General features: G+C 32.2%; 1 protein-coding gene across 11 annotated transcripts in view; it reads left to right on the plus strand.

Moving 5' to 3' along the window:
- LOC121124185 (uncharacterized) overlaps positions 1–24294 on the plus strand; it is a 385250-nt gene that overhangs the window by 324749 nt on the left and 36207 nt on the right. For all 11 annotated transcript variants that reach the window (XM_071891046.1, XM_071891051.1, XM_071891050.1 and 8 more), the window contains 2 exons: positions 1310–1993; positions 6049–10377. In XM_071891046.1, the coding sequence (XP_071747147.1) occupies positions 1310–1993; positions 6049–10377 (5013 nt within the window). The remainder of the gene's footprint in view (positions 1–1309; positions 1994–6048; positions 10378–24294) is intronic.

Genomic DNA, 24294 nt, shown 5'->3' on the forward strand with positions numbered 1-24294 from the left:
CAAAATCTATCACTCTATTGCGTCATTTATATATATATAAACCTTAAATGTATTACAAAATAGGTAATTACACCTAACTATACAATTTGTTATAGTTATAAATTAACTATAATAATGGAAAGAATAAGAAATTTTTCTCAAACGATTCGACTTTCCTCGTCCTTAATCGACATTGTATTATTATTATTTTTACAAAAATAGCCATTTTTAGGGATTTTCAGTACATATTACTTTGATTGAATTCGAAGATCAATGTTTATCATTGGCTATCTCATAGAGGTATTAGGGGGTTTATGTCCTCATAAAGTCATTTGATGGAGTTTTATCAAGATTTATAGGAAATTTGTTGTTTTTATGTAGTAAATATATCAACTTGCAGCCCCCCTAAATAGCGTCTCCTTGAAATGATGCAATTTAAGATGTTATTGAAAACGCTCCATAGCAGTCATATATTTATGTTGTATATGTTTTGTTAAAGTTTGACGTATCTGAGTTACAACAGCTCCAGATAATTAAGCCCAAAAACAATCAGTATCACAAGTGTTTCCCGATCTCATCTACCGTTTATAACATTTTAATAACCTTGAAATATTTTATCATAATAATTGAGGGCTTTCCACAATTATTGAATAAGTTTTTCGTGCTTAACTTTTGTTAATATTGTTGTGCATTGTTCGAATGACGTCATTTTAATATATTTTTTCTTACATTTTATAGTGTTTTAATCAAGTAGTCCAAAAAATGATTGAATACTGCAATTGCATGAATATACTCGTATATTTATAATGTAAATATAATCCATTTTGATACGTGTATCCTTATATATATATATAAGTATATAATTGATGGGGTTATATTTGTTAAGTGCATCCATTTCATAAATGTTTTATATCCTCTCTGATGAATATTCAATGAGGTATCATCTAAATTGATTTTTTTTCTCATCAATTCTATGGGCATTATTTCTGCGTTGATTTGGGCTAACTAATTTTTCATATCAATAAAAATGTTATTTTTATTGATCTATTTATAGTTAAAGCTCTATGTAAAACTTCATATTTTGTTTTCATCCAAATAAAAATCAATTATAATTAAATAACTTTGAAGCAAACAATCATCATCCCCTTTACTATAAATTTCCCATGATCATTATTGGTGCATAATTTAACAATTTTAAATTGCAATTGAGTTTTGTTTTGTACTTTGAATCTTCACTAAAAGAGAGTTTTTGTACATAATTTAGTATCTGTACTAAAGCATAATCCCATGTTTGTTCATATTCTAATTTAAAAAAATTATATCATTCTAGATCCGTCGGGAACATTAGGACCACAAATACCCGTTCGTCGTGTTAATTCAGGGGATCCTGAGTTAAAGTCATATGCCAAAGTAGATGTATCAATTATTCATGATGATCTTACTCCAAAAGTTGCTCCTCCCCCTGTTTTTATGTCTGTACCACAAGCTCCTATCCATTATCGAGGTGCCCGATCTCTCCGAGGAAACGTTCCCATACGTTCTCAATCTATGTCACAGGCAGATTCAGATCGTTTCTTTGCAAATGGGGCTAGAGTGATGTCTAGGCATAGAAACGATCAGTACCGTCGTCCCTCGCAATCATATGAAGAATCCAGCTCTGAGAATGATGAAGGCCCTCCGTGGGCCAATGGTAGTCGCAATCATAAATATATGAATAAAAAGTACATTTATGCCTCAAATACAAGTAGTCTTGATAGGCGAAAGCAAAGGCGCACAACATCTACCGCTCGTCCACATCCAAGTCATAGTCTTCCTCGTCCACCAAAACGAGTATCCGAACATGAGGATAGGAGAACAGTGAGGGAGCCGACTCCAGATTACGATGATTCCGTCATATCTTCTGAAGCCAAGGAATCTTTGAGAATGAAGTCTGATTCGGGTGTAGATGAGAGTACATCCTCTTCTACCACCAAGACCAATAATTCTGGGAAAAATTACTACGGGAGTAGTGAAGGTAAGAAATATATCTGCAAAGAAGTTCTAAGAATGCTAAAGACGTGGTAATTACTGCTAATGTTACTTGTACTGTAGATAAGCACCTCCCTTCAAACTTTGTGCATGTATAAATTCAGCTTTTTATTATTACTTTTAAAATATTGCATGTTAAATACTCAATGAATATATGTTGTCTGATCTTGTTATTTACACTGTATTTGTGCGTTCAAAGTTTGAATATTGGTGAAATTTGTAATAATAATTAATTATTATATTCCATAAGTTAATATAATATGTATATAATTAGTTGAAGACACTGATGTGTCCTCAGTGTATTCAATATCAAGTTTTCGAGATTTAACTGGAATTCCGGAAGAGGATGAAACACTTGAAACCCCATCTGGGTCTTTATCTCAAATTAACACACCTAATGAAGTGAAAAACAACATTTCTGCCAAAGATTTTACTAACAATCTTCGTTATACTATACGTACATGGAAAGAACAACAGGAAAGAATGACCAATGATTTCTGATGAATTGGTTTTAACCAATGGCAAAGAGAAGTCAATGATTATAACAATAAGCAACACTAAGACTATTTTGTGTTGCTTTGCTTTTTATATGACTGTTCTCATCATGCTTATTTTAGTTCTCCTTTTACTTTTTTCCTTCTTTTTTTCACCTTCTTTTCTTAAGACTCTCTTGTGAATGATGGTTATTTCTTTTATTTTCTAATTTCTTACAATATATTTTATCATATAACATGTTTCTATATTCTTCAAATGTATCTTTCTTTTATTATATTTTTGAGTTTAAGAATAAAGCTTTCTTTTAATTAAAACATTTCTATCAAATAAATCTGATATCCTAAAAAGACTTGTCGAATTTGAAAATTTATCAAAACTATTTACTCTAACACATACAACTGTAATTTTGAACTAAAATAATGCAGTAACTAATCTAGCTAACAGTAATAAATACGATGAAATCCTAAGACATAATATTCATTCGAAAGATCTATTTTTTAAATACAAAGTCCAACTAAGCCATTGGCATTAATAATACAAATTTGGGGAAAGAGAGGTTGTGTGAGTAATTTTGAATCAAATGTACCGATAGTTATGGAGACACTTGAAATAAGGTTAATCAAGTATTATTATTTATTACTATTAGACGTTTCTCATTTGTTATTCCAAAGTAATTATTGAACACAAGTGTTATTGTTCGACCTATGTGTAATAATACAAACTGATATTATTGTATTAGTTAGCAGAACCTACTTGTTGCGTCTTGAGTTTGTCTGTAAGTAGCGTAAACTCTATTAATAAATAGAAAGGTGGAAGTGCTGTGTGGTCCAGTGTTGTAAATATATTTATATTAGTATATATATCAACGAATTTTAAAGATCCATTGCTTAGAAATGCATTTCATCTCTAATTATATATTCAAACACTTTCCCCCCATTTTATTTTGACATAAAGGAGAAGTCTCTACTGCTATGTAAGAGACACTCCACCAACTTTTAAAAGAATTCCTTTCAAAGAACGAAAATGAATGGTGCACTTGACATAACTAATAATTGTTATGTAGGTACATACGAGAAAAAAAAACCTGATCTCTCTTGAGCATTTTATGTGCCTCAATGCAATTGATGTTGTCGTAGTTGTTGTTATTTCACCTCCAGACACTCATTTAAAATGACCATTTTTATTACGTATGTCTTGAATGAGCTTGTTTTAATTAAAGTGTACCTATTATATATTGATTGAGTAACATAAGAACCTGTTTGTTTTTTCATTTATAACTACTTCTTTGAGTAATTTAATTAGTATATTATGCGTAGAAAAAATAAACTTAATAAGTAATGTATATTATCTTCTTTGCTTACAACAGACTGTTCATATAATTAAAGATTTTATTGTATTTTTTTAATCTGTTGTAAATGAATTGTGAGGTTTCCACTGTTTGTCATATTAGTGTCCTCTCCACTCTCGAAGGAGGAGAGAAAGATTTTGGAGTGTCAGAGAGAGAGAGAGACTATAGAGTGTGTCTGCCTTAATAGTTACTTTATTTCTCTTTAGGATAGCTTTGGAGTAAGTGGATCATCATTACCGTACTTTTGTAGGGATATTTCCACCGTAAATACAATCCTTTTGTAACCCATGCACTTTGATTAGTTAGCTTAATTAATATTTTACATAATATATCTTACCTTAGACCATAGGTGTACAAATGCTCTCCTATTTTGACAGACCAAACAATATTCAGGGAATCGATTTGTGTTAAATCTTTTTTTTTAAAAATGCAATCTTAGTCCCAAATTTGTATGGAATTAGTTAATGAAGTGGTAAAAGATTATTATTTCCAACGCATTATGCTGTTTTAAAAATGTAATTTGAAGCAAAATTCATAACACTGAACTTGGATAAATTTTCATTTAGTTGTAAATTTGTCTACAACAAAGCGATTCTCTAAAACCTAGTATCCTAGTATAAGTACAAGATCTGTCTGAAGTAAAGTACAAAACTATTCATATTTTACGTATTGGTTATGGATGATTCCTCTTATGATTTTGGCTCCATGATGTATTTTAGAAACGTAATAGTCAATCTCACTAACTACTTCTCTCAATAATTACCCCACACACGCACACACTCCCTCTGTCATTAACCTCTTACAATATATAATAATTAATTATAAAAAAGATTCATTTGCAAATAGAACCACTCGTGCATGATTCCCAAGAGCATCATGGTATTCTTTCATACTCCATTCCATGCTCTTTTTTTCATGTGGAAGACACCCATCCTACTACAACATATCAATATGTAGTCACGTGAAAGTATTTATGTTTATTTGCCATTTCATTTGATTAATAATTATTTTGTACATCACTAATCATATAGAGAAGACGACTCAATCAGTAAATTTATTCTATTGTAGTTTGTATTCCCATTACCGTCATTTATTTCTACATACCTAAATGATCCGATTATTTGTTTTTGTTAGGGTAGGGTAGGACATATTAGATATATGAATTAATAAATTCTTTATAAAATACTTTCTATTGAAGCCTTACTTAGTCGTATATAGTATACTTATGCACTCTGTGTCCTACTAGTATTTTTTCTGTATTCAAATTAATAGCAACTATGATCGTAACATTATTCTATTCTGGGGTTTTACTTTTTTAAATATTACTTTTATAAAATTGCGAAATGACATCGTTAACTGTTAGTTTGTACAAATGATGACATACTATTTGGTATTTTGAACTCAATACAACATTGTTTACCTTAACTATGCAGAAATGAAGTAATATATTTCTATTTGATAGATGGTGCTGCTATCTCATATACCCTTGGATTATATCTCATCAAGAAAAGCCCCTGCAAAAGGGATTTACCTAATTAATCCATATGCTCTTTCCGAGTAAAGATGGAAATATATTATTAATTATTTCAAAGTAAGGTAAAAAGAATATAGAGAGAAATAATGAGATTCATTGTTTCTGTCGAGGAAAGCCATCACTGAATCATTTCATTAATTTACCTTCGTACATATAGACAATTTCTTTCTTTTAAGTGTATTTAAGTGAGTATTTATATTATTAATTCTTTTTGTGGTCGGTAGTGTTTGGAATGTTTGTACATTCTTTTCTTTTTTAGTTTTCAAGTATTTATTAAGTGTTGTCTTTGCTCTACACATATACCTAATATAATAATATCTTTAATTATATGACTCATGAATGTATTTCGGATTCCTTTATCCCTCCAACTGAGATATAAATAACCGTTAGTACATAGAGATAAGTAATGCCATATTTTTTATGCCTTTATTAGTATTATTAATTAACATATCTTAGCATGGAGCTTTATCCTACTTTCTTTCCTTAATAAATCATATCTATACATTTACAATAACCAATAATAATCTATTTGGCGTGTGTCATTTCATTTGTATGATTAAAAGTGTTGTTTCTTATTTGCTGTGCCAATTTATATATGTATATGGTTTTTAGTCTCATAATAATTATAGTGATATATATTTTATTGACTTTTCTTGTTTTTCAGGACGTCGACACTCTTTAACTGAGAAGAAATACTTCAAATTGGAGGAGGAGGAACATGATCGTAAGAGTTCTCGAATTGAAGACATTACTTTAAGTGACTTGGAAAGTACTAGAGTCGATGATTACGGTAGTTTAGCCGGTGATCCTGAAGATGATGATATACTAATTTGTTCTGATAAGAAAAAGCCTCCAGAAGGTAATGACTTTAAATTAGTTTTTATATCCAGTTGTGATTCATCAAAAGAATCAGAAATTAATCCAACGGATCAACAGCCGTACAGAAAGTCTAAAAAGCAAAAAGATTCAGCTCCGGAAATCCCCCCTAAACGAAATAAATTAATACGTTCTATCAGAGACGATTCTTTACTATCTGATAGTGAAAGAATAGCTCTTTCTTCGCCAAGCGTTTCAACTATTAGAACCTCTAATGCAACAAAAGATCCTGCGAGTCCTTTAAATGGATCCCCCGGAAGAGTCCCTAAAGTGCATCATATACCCATTATTTTAAAAAAAGATGACACGGACGAAACATCTAGTCAAGATGCCGAAGTACGAAGTATTTTAAGAGACTCGAGATATTTTCAGACCATTAAACAAAAGGAATTTCTTCGAGTCTCACTGTTGGCTGATGTAACCTCCATTGTTCCTACAAGTCCCAATCGTTCTCTTTCAGAAAGTGATTTAAGTGAAGTGCAAGATTATCTACTGGGAAGTTCTCCCTATTTACCCATAGCTTGGAACGAAGAAGAAGAAGAAAAAAAAGAGACAGGTAGGATCTCAGGTACGGGCGGCCCTCCTCTTCCACCTAAAACGCGAAGGCAGCGCGAGCCTAAGTCTTCATCACTATTGGAAACCTTTGTCGATGAGCAAACAAGGCCATCAAAGAGACTAGCTCGATCCTATTCTAATGTTGGTTCGGATCTTAATCGTTTAAGGCCAGTGAGACGCTCCAAGTCGTATAAAGGCTCCAAAAGTGTTACTAATATTCGTTTTGAAGACTCTGACATTCAAGGGAGTCATACCTTACCTAAGAAGAAACATGCTCCCCATGAACAAGAAGAAAATAAAGAAGATGTGATCATAACTCGTCAAGGTGCGAACTTCGTTCGAATTCAAATAGGACCTAGACTCTCTGCTACACCTGATCTACATCATACGTCAGTAGAAAGAAAATACTCGCTTGAAGAATTAGAGGTGGAAGAAGGTTTTCCCTCAAATCAAAATAGGACTTCCAATCGAGAATTAGACAATGATTCGGATATAACTAGTTCTAGTGATAGAAAAAGTCGAAGACGAGGAAGTATTGCACTCATCAAGACTTCAGATACCGAAGGGGACTTTTTAGATAAGGATCCAAATAATAATCATCATCACAATCGAAAAGTTGTTAATCAAAAAGAGTTATTAAAACGATTGGACTTGAAAAGAAAGGAATTGTCACTCCTATTAAATGGCTCTGTTGAAAGCATTTCAAAAGACTCTAAATCCGTAGTGTCAGATGTAGACTCAGTGAGTACAACTTCGGCGTCATATACAATTCATCATTCGGATGAGGATGAATTAGATGAGAAAAAGAGTACAAGAAGTGTACATTCTTACAACAGGCGAAACGAAGAAGAAGAAAGAATGAATCTTAGTATGAATAAAAGACCTGGAAAAACGTCGTCAATAGACGATACCTGCGCGCCTGCTACTCCTCCTGCTTCTACCACCACTTCTATTCCTTCTTCATTATCTACATCTTCAGTTTTAAATCCCGATTTGCCAAAGCATGAGACTGCACCAAAAGTGTCAGATTTAATTGCAAAGTTTGAACAAAATAAAAGTGTTGTTGTACCATCGAAATCCTTATCAAATATTTCTAATAAATCCAATGGTCATCACCTAGAAGAGGATGAAGAAACAAGATCTTTAGATAAGAATTTCGAAGGGGACTACGACGACGAAGATCTACCTCTTGGAGCAGAAGCCTCCTCTGTATCTCAATCCCAGCGTGACACAGTTTCTACTGCTATTACTAGTGAAAACGGTGCAAGAGAATCTTCTGCTTCTCCACCACCTATGGCACCTACTGTTAGAAGGAATAGCAACGGTGCATACACCAGCTATGTTTTCATTAGCTCTAATCCAAATGAAGATTCCGTTGCCTCTGCTCCTTCGGATAGAGTCACTGTTCATTCCGGTGGATCCTGTGTTATGACAGTTCAAGATGGAAGATCCTCAAATATTAGTATTGTTTCTACAGAAAGTTCGGATCTAGGATCTCCGACTAATGAGTCTGAAGTAGAGCCTAATTATGATTCACCTCCTGATGTGCCATCTAAAACTACCCTTCGACCCACTGTACAAGACATTCCTGATCTTCAGCGCTCTAGAGGAGGAGAGCCCTTGAATGTTCCTTCAGTAGGAGATGCTGACGATTTAGATTCGTTTGATCCTAATGTACAGGATGGAGGTGAGGGATTAGCTAACTATTTTACGAATTCCTTGGAAGCTTCCTCTGCTCCTTCAAGACGACGAATGCGACCTTCTGTTATAAGGTCTGCTAGAAGAGTTGAAAATGATATTATAGAGAACAATTGTGATCAAGAAGATGAAGAATCTACTCATCAAGACGAGAGCCGTCATCATCAAGCATCAGAGGAAGAGGAGGAGGAAGCATCTTTTGGAGAAGAGGAATTGTATTCTGATGACTATGATGTTGATTATGACGACCAAGAAAATTTTATGGATTATCCTATGTGTCAGCCTGTGTATGACGACTCTGATTATTCAGAGTCGGACCTGCTTTCCTCAGGTGATGAAGACTTTGGAGGTGAGAGAGAAGAAGAACTGAGAGGCTATAATAGGGCGATTGATTTTACCCTTCACACAATAATTGAAGAATCTTGTGAGGATTCTGAATCGGATTGTAACTCAACTTCTCACCACCATAGTCATTATCCACCTAAGAGACAATCAGATCCGTCTGAATTAGAAAAATATTTTTACTATGGAGTAGGAGGAGGTGAGGATCATCATGATAGTTGCGAATCATCTTTTTCTGAAGAAGAAACTAATCATAGGATCATAGAAAATGTTAGTGATGGATCTGGATCAGATTGCTTCTCTAATAATTCGAGGTCTAAGAAATCGATATCCCAGAAAGCTATTGAAGAAAGGGAGAATTCCTCTGGAGCCACAGAAGAAGAGGATGACATGTCTAATCATTCTTTAATTTATTCTAAAAGTCAAGAAAAAAGACGCTCTAGTGCTGGAGACGCAGTCACAAATGAATCGCTTTCAAGTGATAAATTCCCTCTTCCCATTAACCCCATTGTTGGGCGAATAGAAGATCAAAGGACTGAAGTTTCATCTCCTCCTGTCAATGGACCTGTACGAAAACACAAGTCTCGTGACTCTGGTTTTGTTGGTTCATGCGATGACCTTTTGAGAAATGACAGCTCTAGCCTTCCTCACTTAAACACTGATTCAGCACCCAGTCTTCCGTCAGATGATGGAACAACTGATGGATCGATAAAGTATATTTCCTCTTCTCCTCGTTTTGAAAGATTAAGTGAAATACATGAACAGCCGAGAGAAGAAAATGAAGATATAAAAGTGTTATCCAAGGATAATTGGAACTCTGATGATGAACCTGTCTTAATGATGAATAAAATGAAGGACTTCTTCAGATCCATGCTTCCTGACAACTCCCATCCTTCATCATCTAGAGTGAATCCCGACGAAGAAGCTCGTGAAGAAACCTTGTCGAGGCTCATGAAGTCAGTGCCAAGTTTGGAAGAAGAACAAGTAAAAGAAATTGTTGAAAGACTAGGAGATGAAAAAACTTGGACTGCGTCATCGGATTCCTATCTCAATGATGAAGAAGAGATTCTTTTTTCAAAAATGAATAGAATGAGTACGGATCGACGTATTTCGGAATCTGCTATGAGGCAATTAAGCTCGAGACTTATTCTTTTAATGAAAGAAACTGATTCATCCAAGAAAAAATGGCGACGCTCTTGGAGTATGTCTAGTGAGAATGATAGTAGTCTTCCTAAATTAACATTACTTCCCACTGAGGCCAAGATCCGTCATACTACAAACTCTCTACCTCGTCTAGGAACGAGTTCAATACAAAAGAGCAGAATTCCTTCTGAAGTTCCATCTACTAATGGTAATTCAAATGGCCCGATCTCTGGACCAGCAAAATCAGCTAGATATCGCCCTCCAGGGGCAAAACCTCTTCCTCCTCGTAAAATATCTCCTTCCATTATTACTTCTTCTTCATCAATAGGATCCATTCGAAAATATAGTTCAGAAAGTGGGATTCTAGGACGCTTTTTAGGTAAGCCATCTTATTATTTTTTTAAAAAGATTTATTATACAAAAGCCATTTCATTTTGACTTATTGATTTAGAAGGGCCATTTTCATTATCGTTGAAATTATTATTTCATGTAAATTGAACTCCACAGGTAGGCAGTTGCATCCATACTTGTGAATACCTACTTGAAATTGACTTCACTTTTTAGTCATTAAAAAAAAATTCTCATTTTTTCTTATTTTAATTTTATATTGATTAAGATGTTTTTCTTAATGTCGGATAAATTAGTGTGAAATAACTTTTTTTTTCTTTTATGAATTAATTATCTTCAACTTTTATACTATTCATAAAGTTAATTTATTATTGTGGTTGTCGACTCTTTTAAAAAAAATCAATTTCGTTTAATATGGTTTAATTTCTTATGTTTGTGCATGGGTTATGTAAGAATGATGACCATCTTAGATTTTTATCAAATAATAAAATATAAAGTTAGATCATTTGTTGAGACAATTACGTACAAAAAAGGTAATTTATATCTACTCAACGACTATACACTTTAGTCTGAGTAATAAACAGGAGTCTTATCTTTAAGATCATACCTATTAATTTTGCAGTCATGTGTATAATATTAGTCTATAAAGGCATTGATTGATGAGTAATCCTTTATTTTATAAAAGGTTTCATTTCTTTTTATAGATGTCTTCAGTTAAAAGCAATATTATCTCAGAATAATTATTTATATTGAAAGGTACCCTAAGGATGAATTTTTTTTATAAGATAATAAGAATATACCTATAATAGTTATTTGTACATAATATATATTAATCAAAATTGTTTCTGTTTGTTGAGTGACATGCAACAAAAAATAGCAATCTTTATTTGTTTTTACTCACTCAGTCGAGGGTAATATCAAATGTGATGTGTGCTAGACAAGACCATTTATGTAAGTAAGTAATTTCTTAACTCAATAAAGACAAATACATAGATACCTAAATACTAAAGCTACGCTCATGAATTTGATAATGACGAAATGTGTTTCCATGTATATACAGGCATGTACGTTACTTATAGTGTAGTGACGGAGACGCGCTTGTACCCTTATCTATTTAATTTGTGTACATACGTATAACATGTAGTTGAGTTAATTGGTATTAAAACTTACATATATGTACATTAGAATGTTTCTTACTATGGTGTGGTTTCTTTTTCTTCAAAACATAGACCAAATAAATATTTTGAGAAGGTTGTGCACAGCTTTTGAAGTTTATAAATTATCTGAAAATAGTCAGTATAAGTTAAAAAAGAGCAATTTTTACTAAATAAATATACTAGATGAATAAGTAGTTTACATACATCACCTAAAATAATTGTTTATTATATAAAAATGATACTTAAAGTATTGTTGTACCGCGTATAGGGCGCACTTTTTTTTGTGCGTGTTCTTTAATAAAAATGGCATTTTTTGTAAAGAAAAAAGAGGACGAGAAGAAGGTTGGATGTAGCAATATGATATTACTGAATAATTAGGACCCTTGTTACTACTATCACCTGCCTGTTAATTGTTTTTTGGGGGAGAAAATGAATAAACATAACTTTCTACATTTAACATAGCATTGGTACAGGAGAAATATTATAATTAAATTCATATATATTTGTTTTATTATACTTCACGACGACCACAACGACCTATTCCTAGGGTTGACATGTTTGTAAGGGAAAAAAGAATACGAGGAGACATAAATTGTACTACTGAATTATATTTAAAATAGTATTAGTGAAGGGAAAATGCTATGATTATATATTAAATTCATATACATTTTTTTTCATATTTAAAACAATTTACACCACCAATAGTTGAGAATGCTTACTTCAGAAGTTATCGCCATGACAACCTATTAAATAATGAACAAAAAATAAGAAAGAGGCTCACACTCCTTTTCTAATTGTCAACTGAATCTATAACATAAGATCTAAACAATTTTTGGAATTTGTTTTAGGAAGTGGAAACCTCTTAAACACGGATCATTATGGGTCAAACTCTATACTTACGAAAAGAAACTTTTTGGGCTATGACCCCCCTCAACAGCAATAGTTCGAAAAAAAACTATTTTTAAGAACCAGTCTAATGTACATATAATGTACCAATACCAATATATGACTTGATGTTGAAGCCTCTACATAGTATACTAACGAACATACATAACTCTATACAATAAATAATGTATTGTGAAGTTAATTCTTTCTTTTAATGTATCCTTGAAAATAAAATATTATTATTAATAATAATAACATAAAGAGTTAAACATTTTACTTTTATTCTTTCGGAATAATGTATTTTAGCGGTCAGTTATTGCTACATAGCTTACTATACACTGTGTATATGTATGTACATTGTTTTATTGGAAATTATATAATTATGTATGTGTACTACCTATGTGTACAATCATATTAATATGTAATCCCATTGGGTCTTGTCTTTGTTCATATTTGTTATTATTTATGTACCATCATAATTGTATTGCTACTGCATTTCTTAAAGCCTGTTTGTAGGAAAGAGAGAAATTCGATGTGGAAGAAGGAGAAGGAAAAGGTAACTTGCTCAATTGCATTTTCACTTTTTTTCCCTCTCCATATTTTTAGTGCATAGATCTATGTACTAAAATCTACCTATGTTCTTCAATCTTTGATATATCTAAGCTATAACAACTCCTTTGTCCTTCTTCGTTGAACACTGACATATTACATAATTATGCTCCGTCAACACATAAGGAAATATAAATGATTTCTTCTTAAAATTGAGTCTGTAGGTAGTGTTGTGTCGGTTATTATTTAGGACTCAAGACTACAGTCCCGTCCAGTTCAGTCTCAGTCCCGCATATCAGTCCTAAAAACTTGTAAAATTTGGTCCTTGATGACATCACTCAACTCTTTTTTTTTAAATCAGTTTCTAGTATTAACAGTCTGAAGGAGCGTTCCTAAGAACTGTAGGTATTTAATTTGTATTCTTCGATAAATTAATTTTCATTTCTATTAACAAATTTATTCTGATTAATTCTTTGGAGGGACCGCAAATTGTACTACTTTAAATAGCAAAAAAGTATCATCCCCACGGATGCCACTCATAATTTTATAATATCCATAGATCTCTCCCCCCTAAAAATCTCGAGAATCAACACTCAAATCCCAATATCAGTTTACTGAGTATCAATACAATTCGACACTCATATTGAATCAGTTATATTTCATATTCTTCTTCACCATTAATAATATCTGCTGATAAGTGTAGAAAATAATTTTCTTTTAAGCCTATTTTTGTATTGTTGATGAACATTCTCCTGTTCAAGTTTCATTATTAAGGCTATAAGAGGCTTCCAATTGGAACTTGTTCCACCGTTCTTTTTAATATATTGTTTTTGTTGCAGTTAAAACAGACGAAATGAGAGCGAGTAATAAACTCTTAACACTTTAGATAAACCAGGTTAGAAGATGTAATCAATATAATTAAATTAAAAATCATTTTTTTTCACGTATAAATCCTAAGATTTTGACATTTTGATAAAAAATCCTCTTTACGTAACCTCAATATCCCAAGATCGTGGGATATATCTGACCGCAATGAAATTGTAATTATAAATTGATAGATTTTGTTTGGAAGGTACCATATCGGGCCCAAATTAAGTTTTATTCATCAAGTGAAGATTTTAAACTAGATTTTATATTCTTGGGTATATCAAGGCATTCCAGAAATATGTTATGCAATATATGTATAAAAAATACATAGGAGTTTTCTCTTTTTCTGGATTTTTGTTCAAGATTGTTTTTGTGTCAACTTAGAATACTATACGTATTTGCAACTTGTATATCCCAAATATAATAGTAACACATTTTCCTTCTTAGTTAAACACTTACGTCTTACCTCTTACATATTACACACATGAATGTATCGCATAGTTTTTAGATTTGTAACATGAGAAGAAGGACAAGTAACCTTGGTCTTTTTTTTCTCCCTTTTTTAAAAATACTCATATGGAAGTCATCATTGAAAATATAACACTACTAAGATTGATTAAAGAACAATTCATGTGATGTCCCTTCTTTTTATCGCCTTAGTCCAGATCCATGTAGGAATGATCAATCAATTCATTCTTATAGAAATAATACATGTACATAGTATTGACAAGGTTTCTCTTTTTCCCTACTGCAGAAATTAGATAAAGATAAGAAGCGGATTGATTGTATTTTGGTACATGATTATTTTATACAGATATATTTGCATTAATGTCTGTTTTATATCATTGCCATAATTACAATAATAATTATTTAAAAAAATTAAAAAACGAATCATCGACGTATTGATATATATGTCATCATTTTTTTTAACTTTCAATTAATCAATTAATTTCAAGAGACCTTTAGAATTGTGGACATCCATGTTGATAATTAATTATGTACCTACCTACCCATATACAGGACGGGGGTCTAGAATGAGAGTCCCATTAATTTTAACATTATTAAAGTAAGAGTATTGTGGGCATAGAGATTTCGTCGCACAAGTCAGAAATATTGTAATGGAAGGATGGCCCAGTTTATACTGCAAATGAAGTGCAAAGACAATTTTGGTTCATTTCCCTCTTTACCTGATCTAGACTTTGTATAATAAGTTATGGTCTAGGAGGAGGCCAGGCTCAATAGGGACTCGCTAATGGGAGCTGCGTCGGTAAAAATTCTGATGGACGTTGTGCGTACTAGTTACACACCAGTGAGTAGACCCATGGAATTCTAGAGACCTGGAATAATCACCCCGAATTTTTCTTCCCACAGAGGGGAATATAAAATAAGTAATTGGTAGAAAAAATAGAAGGCATATTAAGAGAATCAAGCTAAGCTGCATGCGTGATTATTCCATGTATCAAGATTTCTATGGTAGACCTAATTGCTCAAAAGTAGGGCAAGCAAAAGAATGATATACTGGTCAACTGTTGGACAATATTAAACCTTGTAGAAAAGTATTCAAACATTTTCTAATAGAAACTATAATCTGTGAGTAATTTTATACATTTTTTGATGGGACTATATTTATAGATGTTATACAGATAAGTATATGGATAAGTTAGTAAATATTACGAAGAAACAAATAAAAAATAAAACTAATAATGGATTTTATGCTGTATTTGTCTTCAAAATAATATTATTCCTGATTAAAGGGTGGATAAGAATGGCTTTGTTTTAAAGGATATTATTAATAATAATTGTCAAACTTTTATTCATATTTCCATATTTATAATTAATATTTTTGAGAGGAAATGACTTAGTGCTCGATGTGCACTATACGTTGGCATAGTTGTGTTTCCTGATTTAATATGGGAAAATCATATTAGTTCATCACAATTGTGGTGTGTCAACACAAAAACAATATTTTATACGTATAAAAAAGGAATAAATCCGAATTAAGCTAAATAGATTCGTAAATACATACAATCGTATAATTCATTTAATATATTTGTGTCCGTTATGGCCTTTATATTCAAATTTATGGTATCAATGTAAATACACAATAATGTTTACTATCGATTTATTAGACTTATATGACCCTCATATTGTCCTTTTCAAATAGAATAGAATATGGTTGTATTTTTCTTTAATTATGACTGGGAGTTTTTCCAACCTGAAAGTATAGTTCGCTAGGCCCTCCATAGGATTAATCCGAATATTTTATTTACATAAATAGGTTGAAGAATACAAAATATAATTTTGGGGAAATCATTATAGCTTACTTTAGAATTAAATGGTCACAATTCATCTCGATTAAAGCTACCTTGGTTGGCTATCATTATCCTTGGGTTGACATGATTACCTCTTAATATGTAGTTTCATTTAATTGCCTTATTTAATGCACGCTAATCCCTTTACTAGCCTTCTACTTTTTTAATAAAAGTAGATACATATGTCAAGGATAATCCTCAAATGACATTTCTGCATAGTTATTTTCTTATGCATGTGTATATAATCTAAATATATGTATATACAGATGTGTTTCTATACTCGTGGGCACGAAAAGGGATTTATATTCTTATACGAGTATGTACCATATGTTGCAGTCTTCTTCTTCTTCTTTTGTTCATCTTTCTTGATTAATTCATATTTCTTCATGTTGAATGTATACATACTGGAGTGTTTCTCAAATTTTTTCAATCAAGTTATTGGTATAAAATTTCAAGGCACCCCTGTATAAAATATGAATAAAGGTGTAGTGAAAATCCAAGTGTCCTGCTTGTTTAGGCAGGAAGTAATGCGGTCGCTCCCTGTCATTGTTCTTGATGTATAGATAAGTTTTAGCAGAATAGTAATAGCTCTACTTGAAGCGATCTTTGTCTCCAAATAACATTTTCAATGTGCAAATTTCCCTCATCTCTATAAGTTGTTGCTGTCTTGTCAGTGACCAGTACTCTCCAGTGTGCTTTAACACAAAGATTCACGAAACCCAGTCAAGCTGTAGAAATGGGAAATGATTTTTAAACATCTTTTAGATCTTTGGATAAGAGGTCTGCTGTTTACATAAATATCCAACAAATTCCTCAAAAAATATTAATAAGGACCCTAGGATAAGGAAGTCCTGAGAGATAGGAAATAAACACAGATCCCACTCCTTATATAGCAAGGATATCTTCAATGTCGATTATCAATTCCACTCCAACTCCAACAAGAGCGTACACTTATAATCAGTGATGCATAAAATAGGTCTGGCTGGTGTGTAAGAATTTAAAAAAATAACGTGCTCACCCTAACATTTTAAAAAATGTTTAAAGGAGATCAGCCTAGCTCTCATCACTGGTCATTAGATTAGCCTAAGGCAGCCCCCAGAGGATGGACATTTTACACATATTCCACTTTTTATCAAGCAAGAGCATAAGCAGAAATTACTCTGAAATCGATCCCATCGCTAATTACATTCCAAAATATAAATGTTGTCATTTTTGTTGGCACTTCTAGCACAGCCAGGAGGCATCCCAGTGCGCTCGACACCCACTTTGAGAACCACAGATATCCAGTACATATGTTGGTAACATTATTTATCTCCATTCTTTTGTTAAGAACGCTAAGATATATCCTGAGGGTAATCTGTACAAAGAAGGAGTTGAATGAGTAGGGACTTGTTGACTTGCTCTTAAGAGTGTTTTGCGTACTGGGCAATTGGTAAATATTTAGGGAAATACAAATGGATATGTATGTGTGTATGCATTAAAAATCATATATACAAATATGGTTATTTGTTGTCCGTAATCCTTTTATTATTGTTATTCAAATAATATCCATATGGGATAAACCTCAAAATCATGCTCTTTTCATGTTATTATTATTACCTCTTTTTTTTGTCTTTTTTTTCCTTTTTTTTTTTGTCAGGATCCCTTCTTTTATGTATGGTTGTGATTTGTTAATTGTATTATAATAGCATAAGTCCACATCATCTTGCAAAGGAAACGAATCGTATCATTACTCTATGTATACCTAGTATTATTATTAATAATTATTATTTATTGTATTAAAATATAAAAGAAGAATGATGACATTTGAAGGACTTTCAATAATTAAATTGTGCATAAAATTATTGCTGTATGTATGTACCTATGTGAATATAACCGGAAGTAGTTCTCCTTTATAAATATTAATATTAAAAATACATAGTACACTGCCCAAAAAGAATAATAATAGCAACTAATATCACTAACTAAGAAGTGCCTCATATTTTATTCAATTAGGATTTTTGCTTAACACAGAGAAAAAACAACAACAGGGCAGGTGTGACTAGGATTAAGATTTATCTTTGGAGTGGGAGGAGGGTTGACTAGTTCCATTTTTTTGTTTTCTTTTTTAAATGCAAAATTTGACAGTTTTTTTATAAATTGTTTTTTTAATTTCGTCAAATTAAATTTGAGAGCATATTGTCACTTTTTGACTGTTAATTATTTCGAAATTTGACAAAGAAAATAAAGGGATCAAGTTTCTTTAATGAAAGATATCTACTTCATTAGCCCTAACTATAAATCCGTCGATTATAAATATAAGCTGATCTATATTCCTACATTTCCTCGGAAAATATTAGTTGTGGTAGTAAGAGCTTTGGATCATTCTTATATACTCAAGCGTATCCAAATACTTCTAGAAGAATTTTATTTATATTTGCTCGGGTATTGTGAAAGTGACTGGGAATTAAGTAAGTACATATTGTTAAATATTTAAAAAAAATGTACCTTATTATTTAATTTTTTGATAAATGTATTACAAGTTTGACATCAATTTTTCAACATAAATATTTTGAAATTAAAGAGCAAAAATTTAATTAGGGAAAGGGGGAGGAGGTTTACTCCTTCTCTTCTCATAGTCACGGGTAGAGTTGAATAAAATATGTCCTAGAAAGCGGGGTGCGACTTTTTTCAGTTTGTAATCTAAACAGAATACGTTATTTTTCATAGCTGTAGTCCTTTAATTCTTGAGAATAGAACATCCAAGTATAAAGTAATAGCTAGTGCGTGTCCTCATGATAGATCGAGAATAAGAATGACTTCGGACTAATTCCAGGCTATATACGGAGTGGGATTTGTGTATATGTATCTCATCTCATAACTACTCGCAGCTATTCTAATATAACGTCATACCAACTCCTCTCAAACATTCTTCAAATTGTCAGGATTACCAAGTTCATTTTCGATGTGTTTTTTATTTTTAAATACTGTCAGGACATACTTTAGTTTTTTACATCCTTGTTCATGGTCTGATTTGGTGGGGGGGGAAGAAAATACGACCACAGATATGAAGGTATGTATGATTTATGTAATATATATACTTGGGTGAGAAGAAAAAGGCGGGGCAAATAGCTAATAACAAGACTTAGAAGTACCTATATGCAATTATTTCACAGAAAGTAGTAGGGATGATGATTACATTATAATGATAGATGTTGATTTCAAGTATTAGAGACTAGGGAGACCTTAAAGGTTAGTTTATGGTTTGAAAAAGAAAAGAAACAAAACATCAAAATAACAAAAATCCCCTTCATAATAATACCTATGAAAGTACCTTAAATCCACATACCTACTATGATTATTATTTTTCTTTGTTTCAATTCAGTCTTCTTCTTGTGGTATGCAAAGTCAGAGAGAGAGAGAGAGTTGGTTAGTCGTAGTTCACAGACTATGTAATATATATTTATAAATATAGGTATTATATATAATCAAATTCTTCATACACATTTCCGCTTTCCTCTTTCCTGCTGGAGGACGTACGTAATTGCTATTATCGTTGAAATTATCATTTAGAAAATGGATTGATTTCATCCGGTTCGGTCGGGAAATCCTACATCAGCAAGACGATCTAGATCAGTGCCACAAAATACATTTAATAAATTTTCCTTTTAAAAAAAACGATAGGAAGTTATTTGGTAATGCCAAACTTGGCTTCAGAGTTTGAGACTCGGTATGGACTCCAATGTCGTTGTAGAAAAAGATAACTTATGAGTTTTTACATTAAAGAAAATCAAAAAAAAAATTGGTCTCTGACCGATTATCTAGACTAAATTGTATAGTAATACTCTGACATACGAGTTTAATCCGTTCCAGGACGGAGCTCGTAAGTATTCAAGGTAAATCTGAATGTAGGTAAAAAGAACAATACATATTATTTTTCTTCAGAGCGAAATTAACTTGAATTAATTGTTTTTATAATAATTGATGAGGATGACATTTAAATGTGTTGTCTTGCTCTTTGTTTACTACTCAGTCCTCTCTCTCTCTCTCTCTCTTTCTCTCTACTGTCCCTTTGTCTTTCTTGAATATCACAGTACAACAACAACTCATCATTCATAAGCCATGATTGCTTTTGTTTGTGTCGACTCTGACATCTGACGTCGTGATGATGATGTTGATAGAGTCTTCTTATTACTACGAAGTGAAAAAAAGGTTTAAGCTGAATGAATAGAAAAAATGTCATGACCAATTGAAATAGCATTACATACCTACCACCTAATATTATTTTCTATTCATGATCAGCTGTTATACTGAGTATACATGGTTTTGTTATGGGGGCTACATGTAATGACGATTAATGACTCACCATCAATAAACAGATATATACTAATACTAAATAAATTATTGGGGCCCTGATACGTAATTTATCTCTTTCTTCATTCACTTTATAAATAATATGTAGTTCAGGTGATAATACATCTCATACAAGTTCATTCTTTGGTAGTCCATTCACATGAAACAAAAACAAAACAAAAGAAAAATGGAAGATAAAAAAAGTATCCGCTGAACTAATCTATAGAGGATTATGTACGCTCATCTAGATATGATTTCTGAATCATATATACATATTGTATATACCTATTAGGGTTGATACTCGGTGCAAGACCGATTTTTTCCCGTTCGGGCTGAACTCTTTTTAAACCCAACACATTTTTGTAAAACAATATTTAAATATGCCAAAATTTTGATTAATAATTATGTTTATTCAATTTCCCCAGATTATAAACTCTTTAATTATTTATTCATCTCACCGAATAGGATTTTTTTTAAATAACATAACTACTTAAAATGCCCCCTCCATATAATAATGGCTCAAAAATGTTCAGAACTAAAAGACTTACAGGATTTTTTTCTTAACGGATTTGAACCGATATTTCGGTCAAGACTGCAGTTTGAAACCGTTGACCAAAATTGAAGTTGTCGATAAAAATTTCCCCTTCTATAAAAAAAAGGTCCCATATAACTAGGTTTGCTTTCGTCCTTATTTAGGACTGAAAACTGCAGTCCCTTCCAGTTCAGTCTGGGTCCAGTTCTAGCCTGCATATCAGTCCTAAAACTTATCAAGTTCGGTCCTTGATGGTGTCACTCAACTTTATTTACTCTTGTTTAAATCTGTTCTAGTAAGTCCTAAGACTGGAATGAATTAGATCGAATAAATTAGGACCAACAAAAGAATAATTAAAAATATATTTCCTCAAACATTCTTGTAGGACCGGATCAAGACCAATTTTGGTGTAGATCGAATTTTACTAGGAGACTTGGTATCAGACCGTTCTAGGATTTTCAGACCGAAATACAAAACAAACATATCTATTTGTATGTATCAAAATATATAAATATAGTCCACGACTCTTTTGTTTTAAAGTTCTATAAATAAGTGACTTAGGAGAAGGAGGAGGAGAGACTTTGATGTTATTAAGGAATATTCAGGAACTACTGCTACTACATATTACATATATGTTAAAATATTATGTATATATATATGTATATCGAATTCATTTTAATTCCAGACTCAGTTGAACATTAAATTATACATACATAGCTCTAAGTCAAAATTTGTCAGGGCTATGAATAACTCTGGGCTAAACTACACTACCACTCTTTCAATATAACCATACACACTTAAAAACTATATATAGTATCCGTGGTTAGTATATGTTGTATAAAAGTATTTAAATGGTTGCTCCCGAATTCTTATTAGATATACTTTAATTGAACTCTTCCAAGGGTAAATTATTATAATTATTAATAGAAAGACAGAAGATCTCTTCCCCCCCCCCTTTCCCTGCTCTTTTTCGGTTGTTAGTACTTAAAGCAGCTATCATTATTATTATTTTAAGGCTATCATCATCGTCCTGCCCTTTTTATTAAAAATCATCCGACATATTTTTAAGTAAATATTATGTACCATTTCAAAAAATCAAATAAATCAAATGTACACAAAACGAAGCCTGTCCTCAAGAACATTAATCATTTATGAATGTACATTGTAAAGTGTGTCTAAACAAATCGTACCGCACCAGCTCCATAAATACATAAATACTTGTAACCAATGTTATGTTATTATAAGTAAATTGTTTCGAAATTTATCAACTTTCATACGCTGTAGTATTGGTTCTGATACGTCAGGAAACAACGAGCCTGGAGGCAAAAAGACAACGGATTGCAGATTTTCTCCACCCCATCACTTTGCGAAAATTATGAATTGCTATGTTGAGTTTGTCTCTAAGGTCAGGATTCTTATTAACTGCGGTGAGGGCCTCTCCAGGAAGCAGGAAGTGGAGGGAACAACAAGACTGTCACTGTAGACTTTTTGACCGGCGTAAAAAAGGTTTTGAAGCTCTGGTTGTATGCCAACTACCCCAAAGGAGATTACTGTCGGCAACAAGACTCAACATCTGTCCATAAGAAGTCAAGTCTCGTTTTAGAAAATATCACGGATTTATGGCCTCCAAATGTGATGGTCATAGGTACCGCAGAAGGGTCATATTTTTAAAAAATAATGGACGATGTTATTAATTATAAACATAATAAAAACCTATTGATTGTCAAAAATTTGATTTAAATCCTACTATCAAAAAGGCTTAGATTTCCTTATGCACACTGTATTGTTTGGAAAATAAATAAGGTGGACGTCTCTTCCTTGACTCTTTTCTTCATCATCATCCTATGCAAGCCTCAGGATATATTTCATATGAACAAATACTATTTAGTTTTCTTCATTTGAATGAATTCAACTCTAATGAGGCAAAGAAGGACGGGAATGGAAGAGAGTAATCCTTGGATTTGATTCAGTAGGATTGCGGTGCATGTTGGCGTATCATCAGCTCTGCATTACTATTTACATATCACTAACAAATCTAATTGTATATTATAGAATATAATGTTGTACTTGTATCCCTTCTTTCTTTATTACCTTATTATTTTTGATACATTGAGGTCATTCAAACTTGATAAAATTACAACAATGGAACCTTTTTTAAAAAAAATGAAAAAAAGTAGAAACACCAATCAATAGATTGAACCTTTTTAATTGAGTCATCAGGTTGCCTCTCAACGTGAAACATAAACATCAAACCTTCCTCATTTATTTTCAAAATATACTTAACAAGAAAAAGGATATTTTAAGCATGTACCTTTTGAAAAGGAGGAGTCAAATAATGGACCTTTATCATGGCATGGAAGTAGTAGATGCATATTTTGAATTTGTAGCCAACCGTATATTTTCTTTTTTCTTTATCGTCAATAAGTAGCAAATGTATTCTTTTACATACTCAAAGATATGAACCTAGTGGCCAAGCAAATACCATATGATACATATTTGTTCAAAGTAGATGTCTACACAACACATTTTTCTCTAGTAGGGGAGAGCGAGTAAAATTGAGTATTACTCTATAATTACCTAGGAAACCTCCATAAATTCACACCATTAATTGAGTATTAACAAGGGAAATTCTGCAACGGGAAAAGGGGAAAATATATGGAACGACGTAGCTCAATGGACAACATGCTTAGGAGAAATAATCATTATCTTGAACTGAATGTGCGTTGGTTCGATACTCGCTTGGTCACAGAGTTTGTAAATACACTTCAAAGACAATTCCTTGGTCTAACGGAGCATTTGTAATACTATACGTATACTTAATCAGTGCAAACTCCATCTGACCAATTAAAGGAACATAAAAATACATCATAAGTGTAAATTGATTAACACACATCATTTGTGTCTTGTATTTTCCAACCCCAAGTGACATCTTGGGGTTGGAAAATATCTACTTCAGCTAATCGGTGCGTTTCCTCAGCTTTTTGTTTGCTTTTCACATTTCTACTAGTTATGAAATGCTTTTTATGGGTTTTTTTCTTCATTTTTTAAGACCTGTGACTTGATGGCTATTTGTGCAGAAGAGTAATTATTTCCTATAAATTGTGAGTCATGATAATATGATTAACGAAGTCGAATATTTTTGTTTGTTTGCTTGTTTGTATCCTTTTATAAATTGATATGGGGAAGAACTAAGAAGGTCAGAATGGATGATTATTATAACGATTATTTATAGTACGTCATCATCATTATGTTCTCTCTCTTTCCTTCTTTCTTCTAACTACCGTCATCATTTGCTAAGAAATTATTTCTTTGTA

Source organism: Lepeophtheirus salmonis, chromosome 9, assembly GCF_016086655.4.
Source record: "Lepeophtheirus salmonis chromosome 9, UVic_Lsal_1.4, whole genome shotgun sequence".
In the NCBI taxonomy this organism is placed as follows: domain Eukaryota; kingdom Metazoa; phylum Arthropoda; class Copepoda; order Siphonostomatoida; family Caligidae; genus Lepeophtheirus; species Lepeophtheirus salmonis.